Here is a 25,519-nt window from a genome sequence, read left to right on the forward strand (position 1 = left end):
AAATCATCATTTTACTGAACTGTTATATTAGTAAATCATCATTTTTGCTGAACTGTTATATTAGTAAATCACCATTTACTGAACTGTTATATTAGTAAATCATCATTTTAACTGCTATATTAGTAAATCATCATTTTACTGAACTGTTATATTAGTAAATCATCATTTTAACTGTTATATTAGTAAATCATCATTTTACTGAACTGTTATATTAGTAAATCATCATTTCAAGGGTCTTGGGCGTGTAATGTCTCCTCAGTCCCAGTTCTTCTCTCCATCTTCTTTTTCTCCCAGTGTATGGGGCTACTTTATGCATGATTAATTGATATGGATGAATAACAAAATATGAAGCCCTGACCAAGTTGTATAAACGAACTGATCAGGTTTTTACTGTGCCAGTTGGGCACACTACTGTTCCAGTATTAGTATTCTACTTTTGATCCAAAATTACTCAGAGAAAGGCATCTGCTTTTGCAGCAAATTACCAGAGGCCCGGGCTGCAGCCACTTTCCAGAAAGATTGAAGGGGTCTTTTTTAAAATCCTGCTGATGTCATCAGCGTCTCTGTAAGAAACTACCCATTCATTTGCATTTGTAGTGGAATCAAAAACATATTTGTCAAACATTATTGGTTCCTACATTTCAGTTATTTCTCTTTAGATGTGAATCTGAAATGTAAAACCTAAAAAAAAAAATTCGTTCAATTTTAAATAATTAATTTCAAAAATCTGCACCCATGTTGAAAGCCATTAAGCTGGTTTATTAGTAAATGCATTTGTAATAGTGCAATAGCAATAGCAATTGCGTTGCACCTAATGATTAGTCATTTGGTACCAGTCACACACAGGTGCCACTAAATGATGTGATGACTAATTGACTGACATTTTTATGTGGCCTACAAAGAACAGGTTATTCCATGTCTGTCTTAAAACAAGGTCTGTTAGAAAAAGTGTCAGTGTCTATCAGCATGTTCTGAAGTCAGTCTTCATGAACCAATTCTTTTAACAATCAGGTGAAAGAGAAACAGTTGTCATGGTTACATGTTTTGAAAACACAAGTATTTTATCTCAGGAGTTCCCAAAACAAACAAACAAACGCAATACTCTCCTCAGCAGCCCCTGCATGAACGAGGCGAAAGGTTCATTTCTCACAGTCGATGACAAAACAATTTTCACAGCCGCAGTTCACATAATAAAGTATTCTGAATTTTCCCATCAGGTTCTCTGCCAAAAAACAGTGGATTGCTTTCTCCCGGTTGGGAGTGAGTTATTGCCCCAAGTAAAGGAGTTCCTCAGGGTCTTGTTCATGAGTGAAGGTAAACTGGAGTGTGAGAGACAGGCGGTGTGGTGTGATGCAGGTGTTGAATCGGACCATAGTGGTGAAGTGGGAGCTGAGCCTGAAAGCCAAGTTCTCGATTTACCAGTGCATCCGACCCTGTAGGGACCAAATGAATGAGATCGTGGACAAGCCACTGGAGTTTCCTCTGTACGCTGTGTGGGCTCAGCCTCAGAGATAGGCCACGAAGCTCTGACGTCCGGACGGCGCTTGGAGTAGAGCTGCTGCTCCCATGTCATGTCCCATGTCAACATCTGATAAAGATCCTCCTGAGCGCCTCCCGTTTAAGGTTTTCCGGGCACGTCCATGGAAGGAGGCCCCGGGGTCGACCCAGAACATGCTGTAGAGATCATATAAATCATCTGGCCTGGGAATGTCCTGGAGTTCCCCTGGAAGAGCTGGAAGTCTCAAATACTAGGCTTAGCCTGCTACCGCCGGGACCCGGCCCCAAAGTGGAAGAAATTGGATGGATGTTTTAAACAGTCACGGGCTCCAAAAGGAAGTCTAAATGTATATAAGTCAATGAGAAAATTAGTTTCAAATCTTGTTTAATACAGCTTGTTCTTCATTTAGTAAATAAAGGTCCCATTAAAGTCAAATAGACCCTAAAACGGGATGCTTTAGGGTCTTTTTGGTCGACCCAAAATTTCTTGATCACAAAGCTATCTAACGTGTGCTAGCTGCTCGAAAAGTGTCTCCACTGATGTACAGATGCCTCTTTCTTCATGTAGGTCAATGAAAAACTCTTTTTCAGCCCAATGGCATCATGCGACAAACAAGAAGTCAGGAACAATGTCATATTGGCTTCAAAGTCCGGTGCACTTTGATAGCTATGGAAGTTGGCTAGGACAACAAACAAAGATGGCGACACTTTGGTTATGACGCATGTGCAGTGGACCTGGTGCTGCGTTGTTGGATGGTTCCAGCATATGACGCTAGAATTAAAGTGGTGGCTTCCGCTCAGGTTGCTGCTCTGTTTCGGTGCGCTTGGGCCGTTTCTTCTTACCTTTCTATGATAGTGTGCCACCCATGGCAATTGCAGACCAGATTTTACTGCCCATTTATCATACCCCCAAAGTGGGGCCAATTTTTATTTGGTGACTTAGCCTCTTTCCACTAGTCTTGGGAGTGTGACTGAAACAAAGTGCTTCCTTCAAATATGGCTTCAGGCTATAAAATACCAAGATGGCGATGGCCAAAATACCAATCTCAAGGCTTCAAAACAGCAACACAGAAACACAAACCACTGGGTGACACCACGGTGACTCCGTCCATTATTTTTAGTCTATTGTTTTGCTACATTCGTTCAAGAGGCGTGTTCATGTGTTTCAAGCGAGAATAAATCTTTAAAAGAGGTCAACATGTCACAGGACTTATCTGGCCGCACTTTGCTGCAAAAAGTGAAACTATCCCCAACTTTTAGTTTAGCATCAAACACAGCGTCAAATTGCTGCGCCACTGCTTGATATGTTTTCTGCAACAAAATATCCCTTTTAATAACTTGTTATACAGTTAAATTACTAGTTGTTTCTTGTTCAAACACCTTTTTTGGGATAAAACACTTTTCAGACGGAGGTTACAGCTGTGATTTCTGTCAGCAAATAACTTCAATGTCTCGCATGTAAATTAAAGCAGTATGTCATTAATATTCCCTCTAACATGGCCCAGCTGTAGTGAAATGTTGAAGCCAAATTTTAAATTTGTAACACACACATACTCAGACTGTATGAATCACAACAACGACACATTGAATGGGTTCAGTGGTTTGTTTTTAATGTGTTTAAGTAAATTTAAAAATCTTTAACAAAATAAATATCCTGCAATAAAATAATAAACATATATGATGCTATACACTTTTAAAGCTGCTGTTGAGAACATCTTACAAAAGCTTTTTTACACATGAAAGAGTTCTGCTCCACAACTCGCCATGAACCTCTGGATTTCATTACACTTAAATATTAATATGATGAAATACTAGATATCTTAAATGATGTTTTCATGCCAAGACAGAGTTGTTTTTAATAAGGAGATGGAGAAAGCCTCCTGTGGATGTTTTACTGCTTTGTTTTTGGCACAAAACTATGAAATTGTCGCTTGGCGTCGACGCGGTAGCCTCCTTCACTGATGTGTTGGAGCGCCAGCAGGTTTGGACAACAGCCTTTGTTGGAGTTCATGGTTTTCCATCGTTGTGTGTGTTCAGTGTGAATGTCAGATAGAGAACATGTCAGATAATTCTTCGTGTTCATCTTTCACTCGAGGCTTTAAAATAACCTCGTCGTCTTCCTCCTGAAGAGAGGAACTGAATCTTTTTCCGACCTCTGAGGAGATAAACTGTGGCTGCATCCAAACGGCCATGTTTTCCATCTAAAACTAAAATGATCTCTGCACATGTTAACACTTTTAGATGCATGTCAGAGGCACATTAACCCGCCTGAAAACACACAGGAAGCAGATTGTCTGACATTAAACTGCGGTAGAAAATACAGAAATAATAGGCGTAGTAGGGCTGGGTGATCATTCAATTCAATTATATGTATTAATAGTGGCAATTCATAACAATTTTTTTTCTCGAGACACACTACATATAGAGAAGGTCTTAACCACTCTGACTTATTTATCATTTACAGAGACCAAACACGAGGTTCCTGACTGTAACACATGAGTAGAAGGCAGGAACAGGGGTGGAAGACCCAGATTGGGAGTGGACATATTAGAGGTGTACGGTGCATTCTCCATGTCTGAAGGAAGCCATGGCCAAAGGAAAAGAGCAGCCACACAGTCAGGACGAAATCACAGTCAGGTCTGTCAGCCTATCTCACTGATAAAGGCTCATTTATGCTCTACCTTAGATACCGACGGAGCCTTCTTTCTGTATTTTGTTGGTATTTCTGCAAGTATCCTGCTAGCTTGCGGATACGGAACGATACAGACCAAACGTTTCAGTACCACCGCAAATCGTGGAGGCAGTGTCTGGCACTGTACACAAAAAAAGTGGCATGAATAGCAAGAGCGAGTGAGTCATCAAAAGCCCCAACAGACATCCCGAAATACCGAAAGTGACCCTCGTCGTCAGTTTCTCTCATCTGTAAAACCAATGACGGGAATTCTCCGCCGTATAGACGCAAGGGACGTTATCTCCTCGATCGTCGCCACGTTTTTTTCGCAATCTTTATTGGAGTAACTTTTGAATCTGAATCTGAGCAACACCCTCTAAAGGATGATTTGCTCAACTTCCATTCCAACGTAAAGCATAAAAGTATGAGGATAGTGACTATTAAAAAGATGATAACATACGTCTCTATTTACGCACAACTGAAGTGGGTGTCTGCGTCATCCTTTACAAAAAACACAACCTGGTGTTTAACAGTGAAACGGCCTCAGCTGCGTTCACACATGGACACGGACATGGCTTTAGAAACGACGCAGTAGAGAGGACGTCAGGCGAGAAAGATGAGTTTTAAATGAAGACGTAGCAGCGTGGATGGAGTCTGAATCTGTTTCTGGAGAACAGCACCGTGATTTTGACCTGAAGATAATTTTTTTTTGTGTTTAAATATTGTTGCGATTTGTCCCTGTAGAATTAAACATACTTTCTGTTTTGTGCAGGAGGCGTTTGGGTGCAACTCTGAAGGGAGAAAACATGTTCTGTTACCTGTCGTGTCTATTTCCAAAAGGGGTCCGTTGACCTCTGCCCTCTAGATGTGTGAATGTAAACAGGTTTCTCCTGCAATACCTGTTCTAAAATGCACTATTGTAATATTTGTATGTTCTGGGGTCCATAAACAGTATTGAAGGTCAGAATCTGGGTCTGACTGTAAACATGAGACTCTTGTAGATTCAATGAGCCCAGTCTTCATGTGTGATGATGTCTGTACCCATAGGAGATATTTAATTTGTGTGAGAGCAGTTTTTGAACCTTGAGCTTCCTGCAGAAGATCAGAAAACACTCATACGGGGACAGGTAGAGGGGTGAAATGTCCATGCGGGTGCAGGTTTCGAAAGCAGGGAGAAAATAATTCATTTGTTGAGTGCACCATTAGTATTCAGGGACCTGCAGCATTAAACCGCCTGGTGTCGCCAAATCAACCAAAAAACTTTAAAAAGTGACCATTAAAAAATCAAATCTTTTAACTGTGTGTTAATAAAGACATGAAAGTGCGTATGTCCCAGCCTTTATAAACTCACTGTGAAGCTGTGAGGTGTTCAGCCCTCAACAACACATCTGTGGAGTAGAAACTGCAGTAATTCTTAATTAAAATGTCCGGGCCTTTCTCTCTCTCTCCCCGGAGACTGTGTGACTGACATGTTTTCTACCTCCCAGTGTTACAAATCATGTGAGATCATCTGCCACACAGAGGTCACAGGTTCGACTCCCTCCCTGCGTCTTCATCCAAATGTTACATGAGCCGTCAGCCGTCCTGTCGTAATACTTCACTTTCATTACATTTACATTATACACACAGACACACACACACACACTGTACAAACAGATGTCTGTTTGTGCTACTGCTCAGGTCTGATGTTTGAGTGCGTGTCGGCTCCTTTTTTCCCAGAATGCAGCTCTGTATCTCTTCAATCGTTCAGTCTTCCTCTTCATCGCAGCAGTTTCCCCTCTGAGGAACAACAGTGGGAAAAGAGAAACACTTTATGAGTTCCTGCTGTTAGGAGATGTGTTTTAATGTACACCGGTGCTTCTTGAACTTATTTCAATCAGATACCCTCTTTTAAAATACACCCACGCCACCGGGACACCTGACTTCTCCAGATGGATTGATTCCCATTTGCTTAGCATATCCATCTGAACTTTTGTTTGGAGATCTTTTGGGAAGTGGCGAAAATACTGGTTGCTGATTGGATAAACCATCTGTCTATCACCAACATACGGGCCAAATCAACCAATCAGATCCCTGAAGCGTATGACGTACTAACAGCGTGGAGGCAAAGCTCAGAAAGGAAACAACATGTGGGTAAAGGATATTTTCCGTTCGTGTAACGGGAATTTACGGATCAAAGGCCTAATTTCAGGAGCCCGGTCCATATTCAACAGAAGGATCCAGAGAAAAAAGAGTTAGTGAGCGGCTTGATCCATAGCTGCTCATCTCATCCGTGGAAGCCTCCATGTTACTTACACTGAACAGTCTCCCCTCGTTGCGTCTCACTTAAATCTGCCTCAAAACCAATGGTGACTTAACGCTGGCTTGACAACCTTTCTCCAAATTTTCTCCGCTGCATGTTACCAGACTGATCTGAGACTAAAATACAATGGAGGAAACGTTGGAAACTTCTACGTAGGTCACAAGATGTCATAGCGCCCAAAAATACATTTTCACTGACTTACATGGAGAAAGAGACATCTGTAAATCAGTGGATACATTTGTTTCAGTCAAATGACTCGTATTAATATCAGAATTTGATCCATTTTGATAACATTTTAAAAACCTAGAAGAGCTGCACGATTAAATTCTTAATTTTAACCTAATGGAGTGCTAAACAGGAAGCAACCTCAGTCTCTGGGGCTCTGCTCTATCCACTCTTTAAGACGTGACGTAATGCCTTTGCCAAATAACATTAGCGCCCAAGCTTCCTTACGCTACGTTTTTACACTGAAGACAATAACCTTTTGGTATAGTAATTTATTAAAATGGATTAAATTAATCAAAGTAATTTATACATAGTAAAATTAAAATTCAGTCCGAACTACAATATATTAAGTAACATTTTATAATATTTACGCATTTAATTTATGTAATAAATTCACTGAATAGGAAGAGTACATTTTATTATATATTTACAAATACAATCAAAATGATTTATACTCACTGCACATTAACTTTAAAATACTAACTCAATTTTACTCTAAAAATCTTTTTATCATGGATGAGTAATTTCTAGTAAATGTAACCTTTCTTTCTCATATTTGTGGTAACTGGGACATATCTCGGGAACTGAAGGTCGAAGACACCCAGGGGTGAAACAGTTGGAAAGGCCGTACATGAAAACATTTTCAAGGGATCAACTTTTTATCTCTCTACGACCTTATGTTACAGAGATATTGCAGAAAAGGCCTAACCGGAAACTCCCATGATGCATTTCTGGATATATTTTATCAGGAAAAGTGCATTTTTCTCACCAATAACGCATCATAAACATCAAGTTCCAGATCTAATTTATCTCTTTATTAAATGTTGACTTCCAGTGTGCTTTGGCCTATGAATATATATAAATGATTAAATAAAATTACTTTTCTACATATTTTATATTTAAGGATTGTGAGAACTCTCTTCCTACCGTCACCTGAAAAACCTTCTTGATCCTCACCAACATACCGGGTAACTTGGAGAGGCTGTCACCTTACTACTGGGGTCCCTCAAGGTTCAGTCCTGGGGCCTCTCCTCTTCTCTCTGTACACCAACTCCCTTGGTTCTATTATTTTCTCACATGGCTAGTCCTATCACAGCTATGCTGATGACACCCAACTTACTCTCTCTTTTCCTCACTCTGACACACTCTGCCTGTCTGACTGACATTTCTCGATAGACGTCTGCACACCACCTGAAACTCAACCTAGACAAGACAGAGTTGCTTTTTCTTCCTGCAGATATATGTTGCACAACATCAGGAGGATACGTCCTCTTCTGACCCAGAAGGCAGCACAGGTTCTGGTCCAGGCTCTTTTGATCTCACACTTTGACGACTGTAACTCCCTCCTGGCTGGTCTGCTGCCTGTCCAATCCGACTCTTGCAGCTCATCCAGAAAGCATCGTCTCGACTGGTCTTCAACCTACCTAAGTTCTCTCACACTACACCACTCCTCTGCTCCCTTCACTGGCTTCCTGTAGCTGCTCACATCTGTTTCAAGATACTAGCACTTGCTTATCCTGCTACTAACAGATCAGGCCCAACTTACATCCAGGACATGATTAAATCTTACATTCCAGCCTGGCCATCGGCCAATCAGTTTGCTGAAGACTCACTTGACTAAGTCACGACTGTCCTCTCAAATGGTTGAACGAGTTCCCTATCGACTTTCGGAAGGCAGAAAATCGACACATCTCCTGCCGCAGGCTAAAAACGGATCTCTTTCGACTGCACCTTGGCTAAGAAGATGACTTTTTAAAAAAAAGCACTTATATGTAGCACTCTATAGATCGGCTTATTTAAAGCTACCACACTTACTTAATAACTTGCTCTTCTGGTTTGTACCCTAACTGTTGAATGCACTTATTGGAAGTTGCTTTGGACAAAAGCATCAGCTAAATGTAACGTAAGGTAATGTGACAGAGTTTTTCAAAACTTTATCTTATAAATTAACACATTAATACAGCAGCCTATAGTGTGACGCTCCTGTAGAACAGGAGGAATATTTTAGTGATGAACACACTGTGCTGTCACTGAACATTGAGTTGACAAAGCAGATCTACCTTTTGTGTAATAGTCATAATTTTGTGTGTGTGTGTGTGTGTGTGTCCTCACTCAGTTTGCATGGAGCAGAAGCTCACACACTCAGCGTCCTGTGTGTGTGTGCAGAGGCAGCGTCCGAGCTCCCTCCTCAGTCGGACCGACCCGAATCCGTAAGGAACCACGTGGCTGAAAGACAGAAAATATTCACGTTTCCATCAGATCATCTAAAACATCCATCCACTCCGACTGTGTGAACATTAGGACTAGAGCTGCAATGATTAATCGGATAATCCATCAGTTGTTAACTTTTAAATTAATCTGCAACTATTTTAATAATCAATTAATCGGTTAGAGTAATTTTTTATAATAAAAAGATTCCCTGATTGCAGCTTCTTAAAGTGAAATGCCAGCGTAAAATCCTCCCAGGTTTTTTTTTTGGCAAATACACTCAGCAATAAGCCATCGAGACCATTTTTTTGCGTTTAACAACTATTAACAGAGAAATCACAGAGAGTCACTCACAGTTGCTAACAGCCGATTGCGGCTAACACTGATTAGCTTGGGGCAGCACGGTGGAGGCATTCAAACGTCTTTTTTGACCACTAATCCTGCTCAAATTACATCAAACCTCTGCAGCAGCATGAGAAGAGTCCCTACACAGAAAACAAAGCACCAGTGGGCTCCTTCCTTTTGGATTGACTTTGGTAATCCTCTTGAATGGACTTCACTATGAGAGGAGCTGGAACAGGGGCCAGTAGGTAAGTCTTTAAAACACTCTTTTAATAAACTCTGGGTTCACTAACTACGTTGTTGGTGCTTTGTTTTCTGTGTAGGGACTCTTCTCATGCTGCTGGAGAGGTTTGCTGTTATTTTGAGCAGTATTAGTGGTTAAAAAAGACGTTTTAATGCCTTCACCACGCTACCCAATCAGTGTTAGCCGCATTCAGCTGTTAGTGACTCAACGATATATCTCTGTTAATAGTTGTTACACGAAAAAATTGTCTCGGTGGCTTATTTGATGAGTGTATAGGATAATTTTACACCGGAATTACAATTTAAATGTAAATATTACCCGGTTTCTTTCCTCCTCTGTGACAGTAAAGTGAATATCTTTAAGTTGTGGACAAAACAAGACATTTTAGGAGATCTTCTTGGACTTTGGGAAACACTGATCTGCATTTTTCACCATTTTCTGACACATTGTAGAGCAAACAACTGATTGATTAATGGAGAAAAGAATACACAGAATCCACAGAAATCGTTAGTTGCAGCCATATTAAGGACAATATACTGTATGGTATATTAAATATATAAAGCAGCTGATCAGTGCCATTAAACCCCAGCACCAGAAGGCGAGGTGATTAAACATGAATATGTTTTTTGTTTAAAAGTTATGGGGAGGATTTCTGCTTTTATTAAAAAGGTATTTGTTTTTTTCCCCCACTCAGGTATTTCCGTGCACAAAAGGGAGAATGTGCAGAGAAAAGTATTTTTCTCTCAACATGTCTACTTAATAATAATAAAAAGATATTTTTTTTGGCGTTTGCGGGTGCAGAAGATTTTGGCCTCCTCTGAAAGCTTGTTTTATGGCAGATGTAGAAACAGCCTGAGGGAGTAAAAGTGGTCACGGCTGCCTCACTTCACGCGTCAAGGCGGCGGCGGCTCCTGCTGATCCCGGGCTGACAGTTGGTCAACAGTAGTTTCACACTACGCTTTGTGTTTTTGTTTCCCTGCTGTGTAGCTGCAGTGAATCCGTCTGGTGCCAGTGTGACCGCTGTGTCCGCCACAGGTTCCAGAGGCTCCTCCGCTGGGTTAGTGTGGGGTTGACTCCACCACGGGGAGGAGTGAAGATGCCAGAGACTGTGCTGCTCTCCGTCTACGTCACAGCAACAACTGGTCTTTAAAACGCATCAGATCTGAGCTCTCTGGGACTGAATGTTATTATTGTGTAATGTGTACATTAACACAACTGGGTCCTATTTATACTCGGCTCATATCTGCAACAGTATTTATTTTCCATTCCACTTTCTGTTGGCCTCACTTCCACCTTTATGTCTTCATGTCTTCATGTGTGTTGAAGGGTCAGTGAGCTCCCGACTGTTTCAACACAGTCATTAATAAATCCAAGTGACCTGAGCAGTTGAACTGCAGCTCTGTGAGTTACGGCTCCACTGGACCACAAGCCTGTGGGACTCTGTGAGCTGTGTTTAGAGCTGAGTGTAGCTGGAATATTGGACTAAGCTGAACCACATTCATAAAAAGATAGCTATAGATATAGATCATTTCATAACTCCATAATGATATACATCACAATGTAGAATGTTTCCTAGTAATTCAATAAATAAAGAGTCTTAAGTAAACAAATGGTAAAGCCTATTATTGTATACTCCTGTGTGAATTAATTGCTTGATAAATTGTCTGAACTAAACCGCCATGCACCTTTAGTCGTCTAAAACAGGGCTGCCCAACCCTGCTCCTGGAGGGCCGCTGTCCTGCATGTTTTAGGTTTCTCTCTGCTCCAACACACCTGAATGTAGTGATGTGCTCATTATCAAGCAGCTGAAGTGTGTCCCAGGTTTGAAAATCGTTGGACTCAAGTGTGTTAGAGCAGAGAGAAACCTAAAACATGCAGGACAGTGGCTCTCCAGGAGCAGGGTTGGGCAGCCCTGATCTAAACTATTACTCACTTTCTATTCTACTATGTTAACTGTCATAACATGTAAGTCATGTTCACATTACTATTGCTATCATTATAGTTACTGTTACTTTTGTGGTTGCTTGGATCTCTGGAAGTGGGTCTGTCTGTCTGTCTGTCTTTGTCTCTCTCTGTCCGTCTTTTCTCTCTCTCTCTCTCCTTTTCTTCCTCCCCAACCGGTGCAGACAGATGTCCGTCCTCCACAGAGCTGGGTCTGTCTGACGTTCCAGCCTGTTATAGGGAAGGTTTTCACCACCGTACTCTACGGGGGAATTGTTGGGTCTCTGTAAATCATAAATAAGTCATAGAGTGTGGTCTTTACCCACTCTGTAAAGTGTCCTGAGATAACTTTTGTTATGAATTGACACTGTAAATAAAATTGAATTGAATTGAATTGAATTAAACTCAACTGTCACCTTTAGTCATCTAAACTTAACCATCACCCTTTGTCGTTTAAACTTAACCGTAACCTTTTGTCTAAACTTAACTGTCACCTTTTGTCGTTTAAACTTAACCGTTACCTTTTGTCGTCTAAACTTAACCTTCAAATGGAAAGCATGCGTTTGTGAAATTCTCACAGTGTAATCGTGTTTCATGGAGCACTGGTGTTGTGCAGTTTGTAATATGGTTATAAATTGTATATGGGTGGTCACTGACACTGAATATCAGCACAGCTCATTTGTTTAATGCTCCTCCAGCTGTTAATTTTTGAATCACCCGGCCTCAAACTGGAGCCAGACTCCCTTCACAATTTGGTAGCAATTAACTTCATTTTAGTTCAGTATGCACAAGCAATGAGTGAGCAGTTAGATGTGGTGGAGCTAATAAGAAAGAGCATCTTTCCTAACGAAGGGTAATTTCTGCTGTGTTTCCTCCTGGTGTTTCTGTTTTTAAGCCTTTAACACGAAACCACCGAGGACGGAGACCACAGAGAGTCTGAAATCTCTGATGTCAACCACAAGCAGGTCAGATCACATGACAACCATTAAAATGAGAAGGGTTTGTTCCATGATCGGATTATACGAAAGCTCTGCAGATTACGAGGCAATGACATGGTGGTTTAATGTAGGAATTATGATAATGTTGTTAAATTGACTTTATTTCAGCTCTTAAGTGAATTGTTTTTTTTCTTTTTCTTTTGAACAGTCTGTTTATTGAGTTTTACATATTACAAAACCAATAGAGTTCTGATTGCAGATCCAAAGTGAATTTGTTTTTACAGCTCCTTGTTGTATCCAAAGTAGTTAATCTACTTTAACTGTTTCACTCTCAATATTGCTTGGCAACAGACTGTACCTGAGGTGCTTTTAATGCATTCAAGAAAAAAACGAAACAGGTTTTTGCTGAAATAGCTTCCAGAAATGAGCCAAAACAGCTCCTGCAGTGGTGGGACCCTCTCACTAAAGTTGTTAGTTTCGTCTAAACATAGCAGTGTGGTTAAATGCAATCTTCCTGGCTTTATCATAAAGACGTTTTTTACGCAGCAGTGGCAGGGCCCGCCATTACTGACTCACCACTAAACCCTGCAGGACATCCTGCTGACTGTTGTTAACATGCGCTAAAATTATGATTTTCTACATTTCTCTAAATATAAAAGTATTTAGTCAAATTTGATGAAGAAACTTTTTTTTTTACACAATTTCATTACTCTTATTAATTATTTTTTATGACTTACATAATCTTTTACCTGAGGTTGTACAGATTTTTAAGGGACATGGATCATTGACATCACAACAAGCAAAAATACCAATGTAGGCTCTGGTGGGTTAACTGGTTTATATATATATATATATATATATATATATATATATTTATATATATATATATATATATATATATATAAGTGGTGCCGCCCCCTGCTGGACATCAGAGAGGATGCAGCTTTAAGTGGAGTCTCCCCCTGCTGGACATTAGAGATAATGCAGCTTTAAGTGGAGTCTCCCCCTGCTGGACATTAGAGATAATGCAGCTTTAAGTGGAGTCTCCTCCTGCTGGACATTAGAGAGAATGCAGCTTTAAGTGGAGTCTCCTCCTGCTGGACATTAGAGAGAATGCAGCTTTAAGTGGAGTCTCCTCCTGCTGGACATTAGAGGGAAAGCAGCTTTAAGTGGAGTCTCCTCCTGCTGGACATTAGAGAGAATGCAGCTTTAAGTGGAGTCTCCTCCTGCTGGACATTAGAGAGAATGCAGCTTTAAGTGGAGTCTCCTCCTGCTGGACATTAGAGAGAACGCAGCTTAAGTGGAGTCTCCCCCTGCTGGACATTAGAGGGAATGCAGCTTTAAGTGGAGTCTCCCCCTGCTGGACATTAGAGGGAATGCAGCTTTAAGTGGAGTCTCCCCCTGCTGGACACTAGAGGGAATGCAGCATTAAGTGGAGTCTCCCCCTGCTGGACATTAGATAGAATGCAGCTTTAAGTGGAGTCTCCCCCTGCTGGACATTAGAGAGAACGCAGCTTTAAGTGGAGTCTCCTCCTGCTGGAGATTAGATAGAATGCAGCATTAAGTGGAGTCTCCCCCTGCTGGACACTAGAGGGAATGCAGCATTAAGTGGAGTCTCCCCCTGCTGGACATTAGATAGAATGCAGCTTTAAGTGGAGTCTCCTCCTGCTGGACATTAGAGAGAACGCAGCTTTAAGTGGAGTCTCCCCCTGCTGGAGATTAGAGAGAATGCAGCTTTAAGTGGAGTCTCCCCCTGCAAGAAATAAATATGCAAGATTCTTGATCTGAGTATTGGTGGTTCAAAAGTGGTTTATGTCAAGAATAAACTATCCCAGTCTAACAAAAATAACACTAATGAAATAGTAAGGTGATAGGATGAAACTCTTATCTGTCTTGTATTGATATACCCAAAAGTGCTGATTCGTTATGCTAGCTGCTGTTATGCGCCATCAAAAACAAGCTGTTAAGTAGCTACTTTCAGTCAGATGTTGATTTTGAACTCTGGTTTTCACATATTTTTATATTATGGATTTGTTTTTGCAGGTTTTCCCTCCCTTAGGCATGAAAACTATCAACACTGAAATCAGTGAGCAGTTTGTTCTCTGTCACAGCTGGACGCCCCAACCATTCAGAGGGGCTGAGGTCCAAACTAAAGAGGCTAACTGTCGACAGTAATCGTCCTCCAAGATGAATCAGTCAAACAAAACAGTTAACTTAACGTCCGCCATGAGGTGGAGAGGGTTCTCCAAAGTCACTTCCATCCAGACAAAAAAAGGATCATTTTATATTTCATTAGCAGGGTTGAACCGCCTTCTACTGTAAACTGGAGCCTCTATCACAATGGACATTGTGACGGTTAAGTTTAGACGACTAAATGCGACGGTTAAGTTTAGACAACACAAGGCGACGGTTAAGTTTAATCAACAAAAGGTGAAGGTTAGGTTTAGAAGACAAAAGGCGACGGTTAAGTCCAGACGACAAAAGGTGACGGTTAAGGTTAACCGACAAAAAGGCAAGGGTTAAGTTTAAAAAGTTTTAAGTAAGTTTAGACGAAAAACTCCTTTTGTTGACTAAACTTAACCGTCACAGTCACAGGTTGCTTTTTCAAAAACACATTGAAGCGAAGACTTTTAAAAATAGTGGAAACATTTTCTTTTATTTCAACAAAGGAGGAAAAACCCTGTTTTAAGCGCAGTGTAGATTTATATGCAGGTTAAAACTTGCCTGTTCTGATTAAATGAAACATGATCAACACAAGTGTCTGTGGTGTTTCATCATTCTCCCTCTGACATCGTGTTTCACAGCTTCTTGTGTTGAAGCTTCCTGTTTTACATTATTACATTAATTATACATTCTCCAAATTATACAACAAATTATACACCTCTCCCCTTCACAGCTGAAGGGGAGAGGTGTATAATTTGGGGCTGTTTCAACGCCTTGCCTCAGGCGTTCAACATGAAACTGTAATTTAGTAAAAAAAGGAGACGTGCATTCATACTTTGATTTATTTTCTCAAAGACCACATAAAGACACCAAAAGGCCACGAGTCAGCGTTACTGTAGCTCATCTCAGGAACAAGACCTGGATATTGGCTCTGTCAGTTTCAATGTAATGGAGTGAACAGGAAGAAGATATATACTCTCTCTCTCTCTCTCTCTCTCTCTCTCTCTCTCTCTCTCTATATATATATATATATATATATATATACTGTATAAAGGAGTGCCTAAATCAATAAATAATTAAATGACTAAATAAATGAATGAGTAAATAAATGAATGAGTAATGACTAATTAAAAAAATGAATAAATAAATAAAGGATTGAATAAATGACTAAATAAATGCATAAATGACTAAATAAATGACTAAATAAATGACTAAATAAATGACTAAATAATAACTAAATAAATAAATAAACAAATAAATAAATAAATACATGACTAAATAAATGAATACATAAATACATACATGAATAAATAAATAAATAAATGACTAAATAAATAAATAAATGACTAAATAAATGACAAAAAAAATAAATGAACAAATAAATAAATAAATACATGACCAAATAAATGGATAAATACATGAATAAATAAAAACATATATTACTAACTAAATAAAGGGAGACACTGCAGGTGAATTGAATCAAATATAACAGATAACACCACGAAACTTCTCCAGTTGATTATTGACATTAAGACTGTTATCTTTTGTATTACATGTGCTGAAATGTTCCGTTTAAATATGCAGATGAGGCATTTTGTTGTGTTAACTTTTGTTAAATTTAGGAGAAATCTACACACACAAGGTGAAGTAACTTAAACGTTTTCTTTACAGACAAAGACGAGATGTTAGGGAAGGAAAATACTTCTGCTATTGAAACACCAACACTATTTTTTCTGAGCCACAAATACTGTATATACTGTTCCTATGGTTGTTATATGTTATATTTCCCTGCATTTATATTGTTTATATCTTTCTATATTTCCTTGTTTACATCGCTTGCTGTAATTTATTTTTTCCTATTGATGCTTCTTCTATGTTTGCTTCCCACTTTGCATCTGTAAAAAGGAAATGTCCCCTTTTGGACTAACAAAGCAATATCAGATCTAATCTAAAATGGACCAAAACTCCTCATTTTAATCGATCTCCAGGTTTTTCCAGGATGTGTGTGAATCCTGCACACGCACAGAGGTTCAACACATTGATTGATTTTAATATCTGGACCAACATGAACTAGCCGACAAAAAAGCGACAGTTAAGTTTAGACGACAAAAGGCGTTGGTTAAGTTTAGACAACAAAGGCTGACGGTTAAGTTTAGACAACAAAAAGCGACGCTTAAGTTTATACGACATAAGGCGGCGGTTAAGTTTATACGACAAAAGGCGACGGTTAAGTTAAGAAGACCAAAGCCGACGGTTAAGTTTAGACGACAAAAGGTGACGGTTAAGTTTAGACGACCAAAGGCGACGGTTAAGTTTATACGACATAGGGCGACGGTTAAGTTTAGACGACCAAAGGCGACGGTTAAGTTTAGACAACAAAAAGCGACGCTTAAGTTTATACGACAAAAGGCGGCGGTTAAGTTTAGACGACCAAAGGCGACGGTTAAGTTTAGACGACAATAGGCGACGGTTAAGTTTATACGACAAAAGGCGACGGTTAAGTTTATACGACATAGGGCGACGGTTAAGTTTAGACGACCAAAGGCGAAGGTTAAGTTTAGACAACAAAAAGCGACGCTTAAGTTTATACGACATAATGCGCCGGTTAAACTTATACGACAAAAGGCGACGGTTAAGTTTAGACGACCAAAGGCGACGGTTACGTTTAGATGACAAAAGGCGACGGTTAAGTTTATACGACATAGGGCGGCGGTTAAGTTTAGACGACAAAAGGTGACGGTTAAGTTTAGAGGACAAAAGGCGAAGGTTAAGTTTAGATGGCAAAAGGCGACGGTTAAGTTAAGACGACAAAAGGTGACGGTTAAGTTTATACGACATAGGGCGGCGGTTAAGTTTAGACGACAAAAGGTGACGGTTAAGTTTAGAGGACAAAAGGCGAAGGTTAAGTTTAGATGGCAAAAGGCGACGGTTAAGTTAAGACGACAAAAGGTGACGGTTAAGTTTACACGACAAAAGGCGACGGTTAAATTTAGACGATAAAGGGCGACGGTTAAGTTTAGACGACAAAAGGCGACGGTTAAGTTTAGACGACAAAAGGTGACGGTTAAGTTTAGACCACAAAAGGCGAGGGTTAAATTTAGACGACAAAAGGTGACGGTTAAGTTTAGACCACCAAAGGCGAGGGTTAAGTTTAGACGGCAAAAGGCGATGGTTTGAATGAGTTTTGATGGTTAAAACCCTGTGAATGTGCAGATGTTCTATCTATGAATGATTTGAATACATCTGTACTGTAGTTATTTTAAGTGTGTTTACAAATGACTGATGTGTTCCTCTCTGACCTCTGACTTGCAACAATAGTGAAAAGTTTATCTCCCGTCCTCCCTCAGGAACCTCTCAGCTGCTGCTTCAGAGAGGAAACTTCCCTCTTTTGACAGATTAATGATCGCTTCTTATCTCTGGTTTGTTTTATAGTCATATTTTAACTTCATGTAAACGCTGCAGAGTCCTTCCACTGTGAAAACTCACCTCGGCGTGTTGACCCAGACGATACCGATGTGGCAGAAAAAAATACACTCCTTGTCTTTCTGGTTCTCGCAAGAGCAGCGCTTCTCTCGCCGGTGGGCCGCGTGGGGGAGCTGCACCAGGGGGCCCTCCTCCGCTGTGGGGCTCATGACGGAGGAGGTAGAGGCTGGAGAACACATGTGGAAGAAAGGGGTTTTTAATAACTTTATTGTTTTAGTATTCATCATCTTCTGTTGATTCTATTTCTGTTGTTGTGTCATAATGTCTATTTTAAAATCGTGCTTTGGTCTGAAGCGGCAACTGACAATCATTTACTCAGCTGTTTGTCTCTAAAATGTGAAAAAAGGATAAAAATGTGGATCAAGAACAAGATGACGTCCTCAAATGTGTCAAAGATATTCAGTTTACTGTGACAGAGGAAAGAAACCAGGAAATATTCACATTTAAGGAGCTGACAGAAGAGGATTTGGACTTTTGTTGTTGTTGTTGCCTCAGAGTCTGCAATGATCCCATATCACTTAATTTAGCCAATCAAGAAATCTTTTTGTTTCTTTATGTTCTTTTTCAGTTCTGTGGAACTAGATCACAAAAGAAACTTCTGTGGTGTTCAGTCTCTGTATTTGTTCATGTTAAGGGTAAAAAATAAAATAAATAGTATATATACATATATATATATTTAACACACTGGTATCGGATCAGTTTTCTGAAAACCTAACCACTGTGACCTTTGACCTCCATAATCTAATTAGTTCTTCTTTGAATCAAAGTGGACGTTTGTGTCAAATTTGAAGAAAAATCCCTCCAAACGGACGGATGACCAGAAAACATAATATATATTCGTTTATATGTATATATATACATATATATGTATATATATCTATACATATAAACGAATATATATATACATATATATATATATATATATATATATATAAACAATCACTGTATTAAAACGTTACTTTAATGATGTAGATATAATATGAAACCACATCATGGTGTGGAAGAACAGGCTACAGAGGATTTTATTACTGCATTATTATTATATGTGGTCTTCAAATCTGACTTAACACCCTTTCAAAATACTATTTCCTGTTCAAGCGCTCAACAATCAAACAAACAAACAAAACTAAACATGTGAGCCTTTATGATCCCTTCTTACTTTACTATTCATGGACAAGAAAGAGGTGAAATGACTCAGAAGTGTTCAAACAACAAGGACACAGAACTGTGGTAGAAATCCAAGGTTTGGAGCAGGATATAGTACTCTGAAAGGGTGTTAGGTCACGATTTTAAGACGGGATAAAAGCTGCAGTAATGCCAAACATATAACCTAAAGTTCTGCCGTTCTCACAGAGTTGACGTGACAGGTCCAGAGGGCATTTGGATTCAGCATTTGAGTGTGGTTGAGTTATTCTCTCATGGACCAAAATTTGAAAGTTCTGAGGATTCAGCCTGCAGGAACCATGAACATCTGAACCGAACTTCAGAGCAAATCCATCCGACAGTTGTTAAGATATTCAACTCTGAAGCAAAGTGTTGTTTGCACAAATCTTCCCATTGAACTTCATGTAGAACAAAGGACAAAGTGTGTGGAAAACTCTTTATCCTGAGACGGAAATTACTTAATTTAGTCAAAGTCTGAGCCACAAGGTCTTCATCAGGGCAGAATAATAACACCAATCTACACTCCGGCTCTCTGCCTCTTCCTGCTTTACTGCACCACAACCACAGCGTGAGCAGAAACGTTGTGCTGCAACATCCACACCTGAACACACACCCACACTCTCTCTCTCTCTCACACACACACACACACACACACACACACACACACACACACACACACACACACACACACACACACACACACACACACACACACACACACACACACACACACACACACACACACACACACATACAGACACACATATACAAACTGAAAAAGCCCACAGAGCCCATAAAGCCTACAGACACTCTTTGATCCTGCTCCCAGTGCACACTGGGAATGTTTGGGCGTATCAAGAGAGACTTAAACAAAATAACACCTCTCCTCACCATAAGTGTTCTAGGTCTGTCCGTCCCAGAGCATCACATACTTGAGGTTGTTACTCATGTGAAATCTCCACTGTTTTGTCACGTCCCAACATTCCCCGTCAGTGCAACAACAGTCCCATGAAGTGAAACTTTATGTGGACACTTTAGCCTCTTTCACACATGCACTGAAACCCTGAACTTATCGAGACATTATCATCCAGTGGGGCTGTGTGTGTATGAAGACAATCAAACAGAGTTTACCCTTCAAGCTCCCTGCTACAAGGACTATTTAATCTGCGAGTGAGCCTACTATGTGTGAAAGACATGGATGGGTAAACTAAGTGGATACAGTGAAGGAGGGGAGGTCCCATTCATTCCTATGAAAGCTGCTCAGTGAAACCTGAAGACTATAAAGTTCAACTTCCTCGTCTAAAACTCCCAGGAAGATCAGAACTAGAGACTTCCTCCGGTCGGGTCGGCTACTTCCTGTTTAGCGCTCCGTTAACTTGAATGTTGATTAAATTATTAATTTATCGGACCAAATTGAACAAATTGTAAGTGTATGTCAATGGGGAAAAAGTATTTTTGGGTCCTCGTTTCAGTGAGAGATGTTCTGATTAAAGTTTCGTTTAGTATTTAGTTTAACATTCATTGTCATAACCTTCTTAAGATAAACTACTTTATAATCCCATGGTCTTTTTCGGCACTCACATACATCAAATAAGCAACTATAAACTGAGAAATCTGGAGGAGTCGCTTAGAGTCGCTAACAGCCGGACGTGGCAACACCGATTAGCTTGGGGCAGTATAGTGAAGGCATTAAATGTCTTTGCTAACCACTAATACTGCTCCAAATAACACCAAACCTCTGCAGTAGCATAAGAAGAGTCCCTACACAGAAAACAAAGCACCAATGGGCTCCTTCCTTTTGGATTGACTTTGGCAATTGACTTGAAGGGACTTTACTATGAGAGGAGCTGGTACAGGGGCCAGTAGGTAAGTCTTTAAAACACTCTTTTAATAAACTCTGGGTTCACTAACTACGTTGTTGGTGCTTTGTTTTCTGTGTAGGGACTCTTCTCATGCTACTGCAGAGGTTTGGTGTATTTTGAGCAGTATTAGTGGTTAAAAAAAAGTTGGTTTAAGGGTTTAAGGGCTTCACCGTACTGCCCAGAGCTAATCAGTGCTGGCCACTTCTGGCTGTTAGTGACTCTCACAGATTTCTCCCTTAATAGTTTATACACGAAAAAAAAATATGTCTCGATGGATGTTAGTGCTGAAAAGACCATGGGATGATTTTGCGCTGGAACTACACTTTAGGTAGCACTTTTAATATTTAGCACACTTCTTGCATGCCTTAGTGCCACCCCTAGACTGTATTTTCAGCAAGCGTGAACAGCTTTGTCATATCTCCTGTTGTGTGCTGCAGTAGGAAAGAAACTATGTTAGAAGAATCATGTAGTAATCAAGTCCAGAGTTCAGAAAACAGCCTTCGGTTTTGTTTCCAACAACTGAAGCTACCAAGCAGTATTTCAGGAGCAGGACCAAACCTCATCCTGAGACTCCCCATCGTTGCAGGATACTGTAATACATGGAGCAAACACTGATGAAGACGTACGTGGGTGTTGAGTTAAAGTCATATTGTCAAACTATAAAATGTTGGCATGTAGCTCAAAGGGCTGCTGTGTCTAATACAGACTCACAGGGGTGCATACTGGTCGCACCACAGCTGTTTCACATTCTTCTTCTCCTGTCAGTGACAGATCCTGGATCACACGCCAGAAGAGGTTATTTCAGCCTTCTGCACTTCACAGGCCAAAGCAAAAGAGCGTTAGTGTTTCTGTGGCTGTAAGTCTCGCTGCCCCTGCTGTTACAGGTGAGGCCTCAGTTCGCGTCAAGACTCACAGGTCTAAATGCGACCTGAAGCATTTACTTACGCTCCAAGACGATTTATTTAACAATAAGTCATAAATGGGAGGATGATAAAAGAGTTTGAATAAACATATGAATCAACATTTTACAACCTAGGTGGAGCAGAGTGTCTCAACAGATTCCAACAGTCCCACAGAAACTCCCTTTACTTCTGCAGCTGGGAAACAAGACACTGGAACTCTTTGGGTACTGAGGAGTTATTCATGGGAAATCTCTATGGACAGATTCTGCATATGAATCATTTTACAGATTCATCTTTGTCCTTGTCATCTTGTCCCTGACAAGGACAAGGGTTGAAGATTTAGCTTTTCATCTGTTTGTGTATACGTTGTCTCTCAACTTCAATTCCAATCTTGCATCTCAAGTTTCAAATCGTGCCGTAAACATCCTTAGAAATAAATTTTTACATGAACAAATACACAAAAAGACAAATACATGTCTGACATTTGGAACAAACAAAACTGGTTGAAAATGTGTTGAAATTTCATCAGAAATGATGATTTTAATAGTGGATAGACCTCCTGCCTCCATATACACACATGCATTAGACATGTTAGCTAGTTTACTGTATATAAACATAGTCAAGAACGACAGATGCTCCAAACTATAACCAATACTCTACATTTTCCGCCACTCGCAGAAGAGAACAGACTCGCTTAAGTTTTGCCTGACGACGCGAGCATGACACTGACGTGGCGTTACCAGTCGAGATAGAGAGGTCAGTGTTCACCTGCACCTGTGTGATCCCCGCATCACTGCATAAAGATCATGAGGGAGAACAAGGGAGCGAGTGTTCACCGTTACTTCTGACTGCAGACCTCACTCAACATGAGGCCTCTCTTTGAGTACGCCGTCAGTCTTTGCATTTCTGTCCTATAAAAGGTCTGAGGACGAGGATGGGAAAAAGGATGGACTTTGGGCATCTCCGTTGGATCCGTGACCTTCAACCTGCAGATCAGATCGGTTTCTCCAAAGTCTCCAACCAGGAAAATAAATGCTGGCGAACATGAGGAATGGAATGCGTATGACATGTTTAAATTTCAAAAACACAATAGTAGACGTTCCAACACAAAACACACAAAACAAAGAACATTTTAAGCTCAAGAAAAGCCTGATTTGTTTGTAAAAAATGTTTAAAAGTACAGCTGGATTACGATGTTTGATTTCACAATGGTTCAAGACTGAAATCCACCACATCCTTGGAATGACACTCTAAACTGCTGCTCAGCTTAAAAGTCCCGATAATGCTGATAATTACCAGCTGCAGACTGCACCCTAACGTCCTGGCCTCATGTGGGGTCAACAACCAGTTTAACCTGAGAACTGGTTGTTCAAGCAGGAATGTGAAAAAAAAACAAGATCAATTCTCATTCGGAAGGTAAAATAAACAATTACAGAAGATATTGGGCTTTTCATACCTAGTGTGTACTTAGAGCTTGTTCGTGGTGAATTATAAATATTTTAGAGATATTAAGATACATTTAAAGCAATATACGTTATCTTGCAGATTGAAAAGAAAACTCTGCCTCATTATCTCGTCACAGAAAGCCGATCTTCCAAAAGGGTTGAGGAGTTCATGGTCAGCGCAGCCAAACCAAGCTGCTCTGAAGTGAGAGGTTTTGTGCTGATGCTGAAGAAAATGATACAGATTTGAATCCATTTGACACGGACGATGTTACGCTGTTTGTCAAAGCTCATTACATATCCTCCAAAAAACAAACATCTTCGTGCAATATCATCTGGCCGGTTCATACGAGTTTGCAGGTTCGAATGCTCCGATTGAAGGTGCAAATGTTCAGAAAATGCAGATGTCCATCAACCATAGTGCTGCGCCTGTTCGATGTTCTTGGTTGTGAAAAGTAAAGTCTTAGTTCCCACTGTGATGAAGTTTGCTAGATTAATATATATATATATATATATATATATATATATATATGTTGCAATTTGCTGCTTATGGGGAATTGTTGGGTCTCCGTAAATCATGAATAACCCTAATCAGTGGCCTCCGTCTTTGTGCTAACCTGACTCCAGATGGATTGAGTCCCACGATATTCATTTGCTCAGCATATCCGTCTGGGAACTCAGATAGTTTTGGAAAAGGGCAAATATACTGGTTGCTGATTGGATAAACCATCTGTCTATTACCAACATACGGGCCAAATGTATCAATCAGATCGACAAATCGTATGACGTACTAACAGCGTGAAGGCAAATCTTAGAAAGTAAACCACATGTTGGTAAAGAATATTTGCAGTTTTTGTAACATGAATTTACGGATCAAAGGCCCAATTTCAGGCGCCCGGTCGATATTCAACAGAAGGATCCAAGAGAAAAAAGAGTTAGAGAGCAGGTAACAAAATTAGGGCTACCGCTGTCTGAAAATGTGTCTAGATCAGATCAAAATTGGCTTGCGTTGCTTCTGTTTACTTGGTAGACTAGAGAAGGAGTTTGCCATCGGCGTCACGCTTAAACTCGCCTCAAAACCAACACTGATTGGACATTGGCTTTGCAAACAGCTCCAAATATGCCCCGTCGCATGTTACCAGACTGTCATGAGCTCTCTCTCTCTGCCTGGCAACTCACTAATTGTACTCATCAGCTTCACCTGTCTCTGCTCTGCTCCCGTTTACCCGCCAGCTGCAGTGCATTTCCCACTCACCACCTCCAGCATAAAGAGTCCTGCTTTTCAGCTCGGCCTTGTCAGACCGTCTGCGAAGTTGCTTCTGTATCGTGCTTCACTGTAAACCTGCCTGATCTTCTGCCCTGGTAAACCCGACCTGTCTTCGCCCCTGAACCTGCCTGATCGTCTGCCCTGGAAAACCCGACCTGCCTTCTCCTCTGGACCTGTATGATCTTCTGCCCCGGAATTCCAGCTCCTCTGCAGGCCAGCTTGGACGGTCCACCACCACCTGCACGAGACGTCTCTGGGGAACACACACACACAGGCTCACGACATCGCACTCCCTTTCCCTCTCTGGAACCCTCAATAAAACTCTTAAAATGTGACGCACTTGTGGTCCTCATCTGTCTGGTCTGTGACAGTACGGTCTGACCAGCATGAACCCAGCGCACGACACACCCAGCATGGAACCCACCGACTCTGAACCACCGACTGCCATGCAGCGCCTCGAACATGCAGAGGGAGCGATGCAACGGATGGCTGGAGACATCTCATCGTTGATTCAGCTCGGTCACCAACAACAACAGCGTATCCAACAGCAGCAACAGCTAGCCCAGGTCCTGCAAATGCTCACAAACCTGACCTCTCCGTCTGCTCATGACCCCTCCCCAGCTACACCTGCAACTGCACCTGCTCTGTCTGCGCCTTCTCTCCTCTCTGCCCCAGCACCTCTTCAGCATTCAATTGTTCCAGACCCCAACGCTCCAGCTCCCTGTGCGCCTGAGCCAAGGATCGGCAACCCAGAACGTTTCGATGGCACCCCGGCTCATGTACGGGTATTCTTAACCAGCTGCCGGGTCCAGTTTTCGCTACAGCCCAGGACCTTCGCCACAGAGGGGGCCAAAGTTGGGTACGTCAT

The 25,519-nt window shown here is 40.8% G+C and overlaps 1 protein-coding gene across 1 annotated transcript in view; it reads right to left on the bottom strand.

Moving 5' to 3' along the window:
• Positions 1-3,156: 3,156 nt before the first annotated feature.
• The window catches only part of LOC310961636 (endothelin-2), a 40,660-nt gene continuing 18,297 nt past the window's right edge, over positions 3,157-25,519 (bottom strand). Inside the window, exons 2-4 of the mRNA XM_083933782.1 lie at positions 18,018-18,180; positions 8,808-8,921; positions 3,157-5,947 (exon numbers count right to left, since the gene is read on the bottom strand). Of these exons, the coding sequence (XP_083789908.1) occupies positions 5,845-5,947; positions 8,808-8,921; positions 18,018-18,180 (380 nt within the window). The 3' untranslated portion in view covers positions 3,157-5,844. The remainder of the gene's footprint in view (positions 5,948-8,807; positions 8,922-18,017; positions 18,181-25,519) is intronic.

This window comes from Echiichthys vipera, assembly GCF_963691815.1.
Source record: "Echiichthys vipera genome assembly, chromosome: 19".
In the NCBI taxonomy this organism is placed as follows: domain Eukaryota; kingdom Metazoa; phylum Chordata; class Actinopteri; order Perciformes; family Trachinidae; genus Echiichthys; species Echiichthys vipera.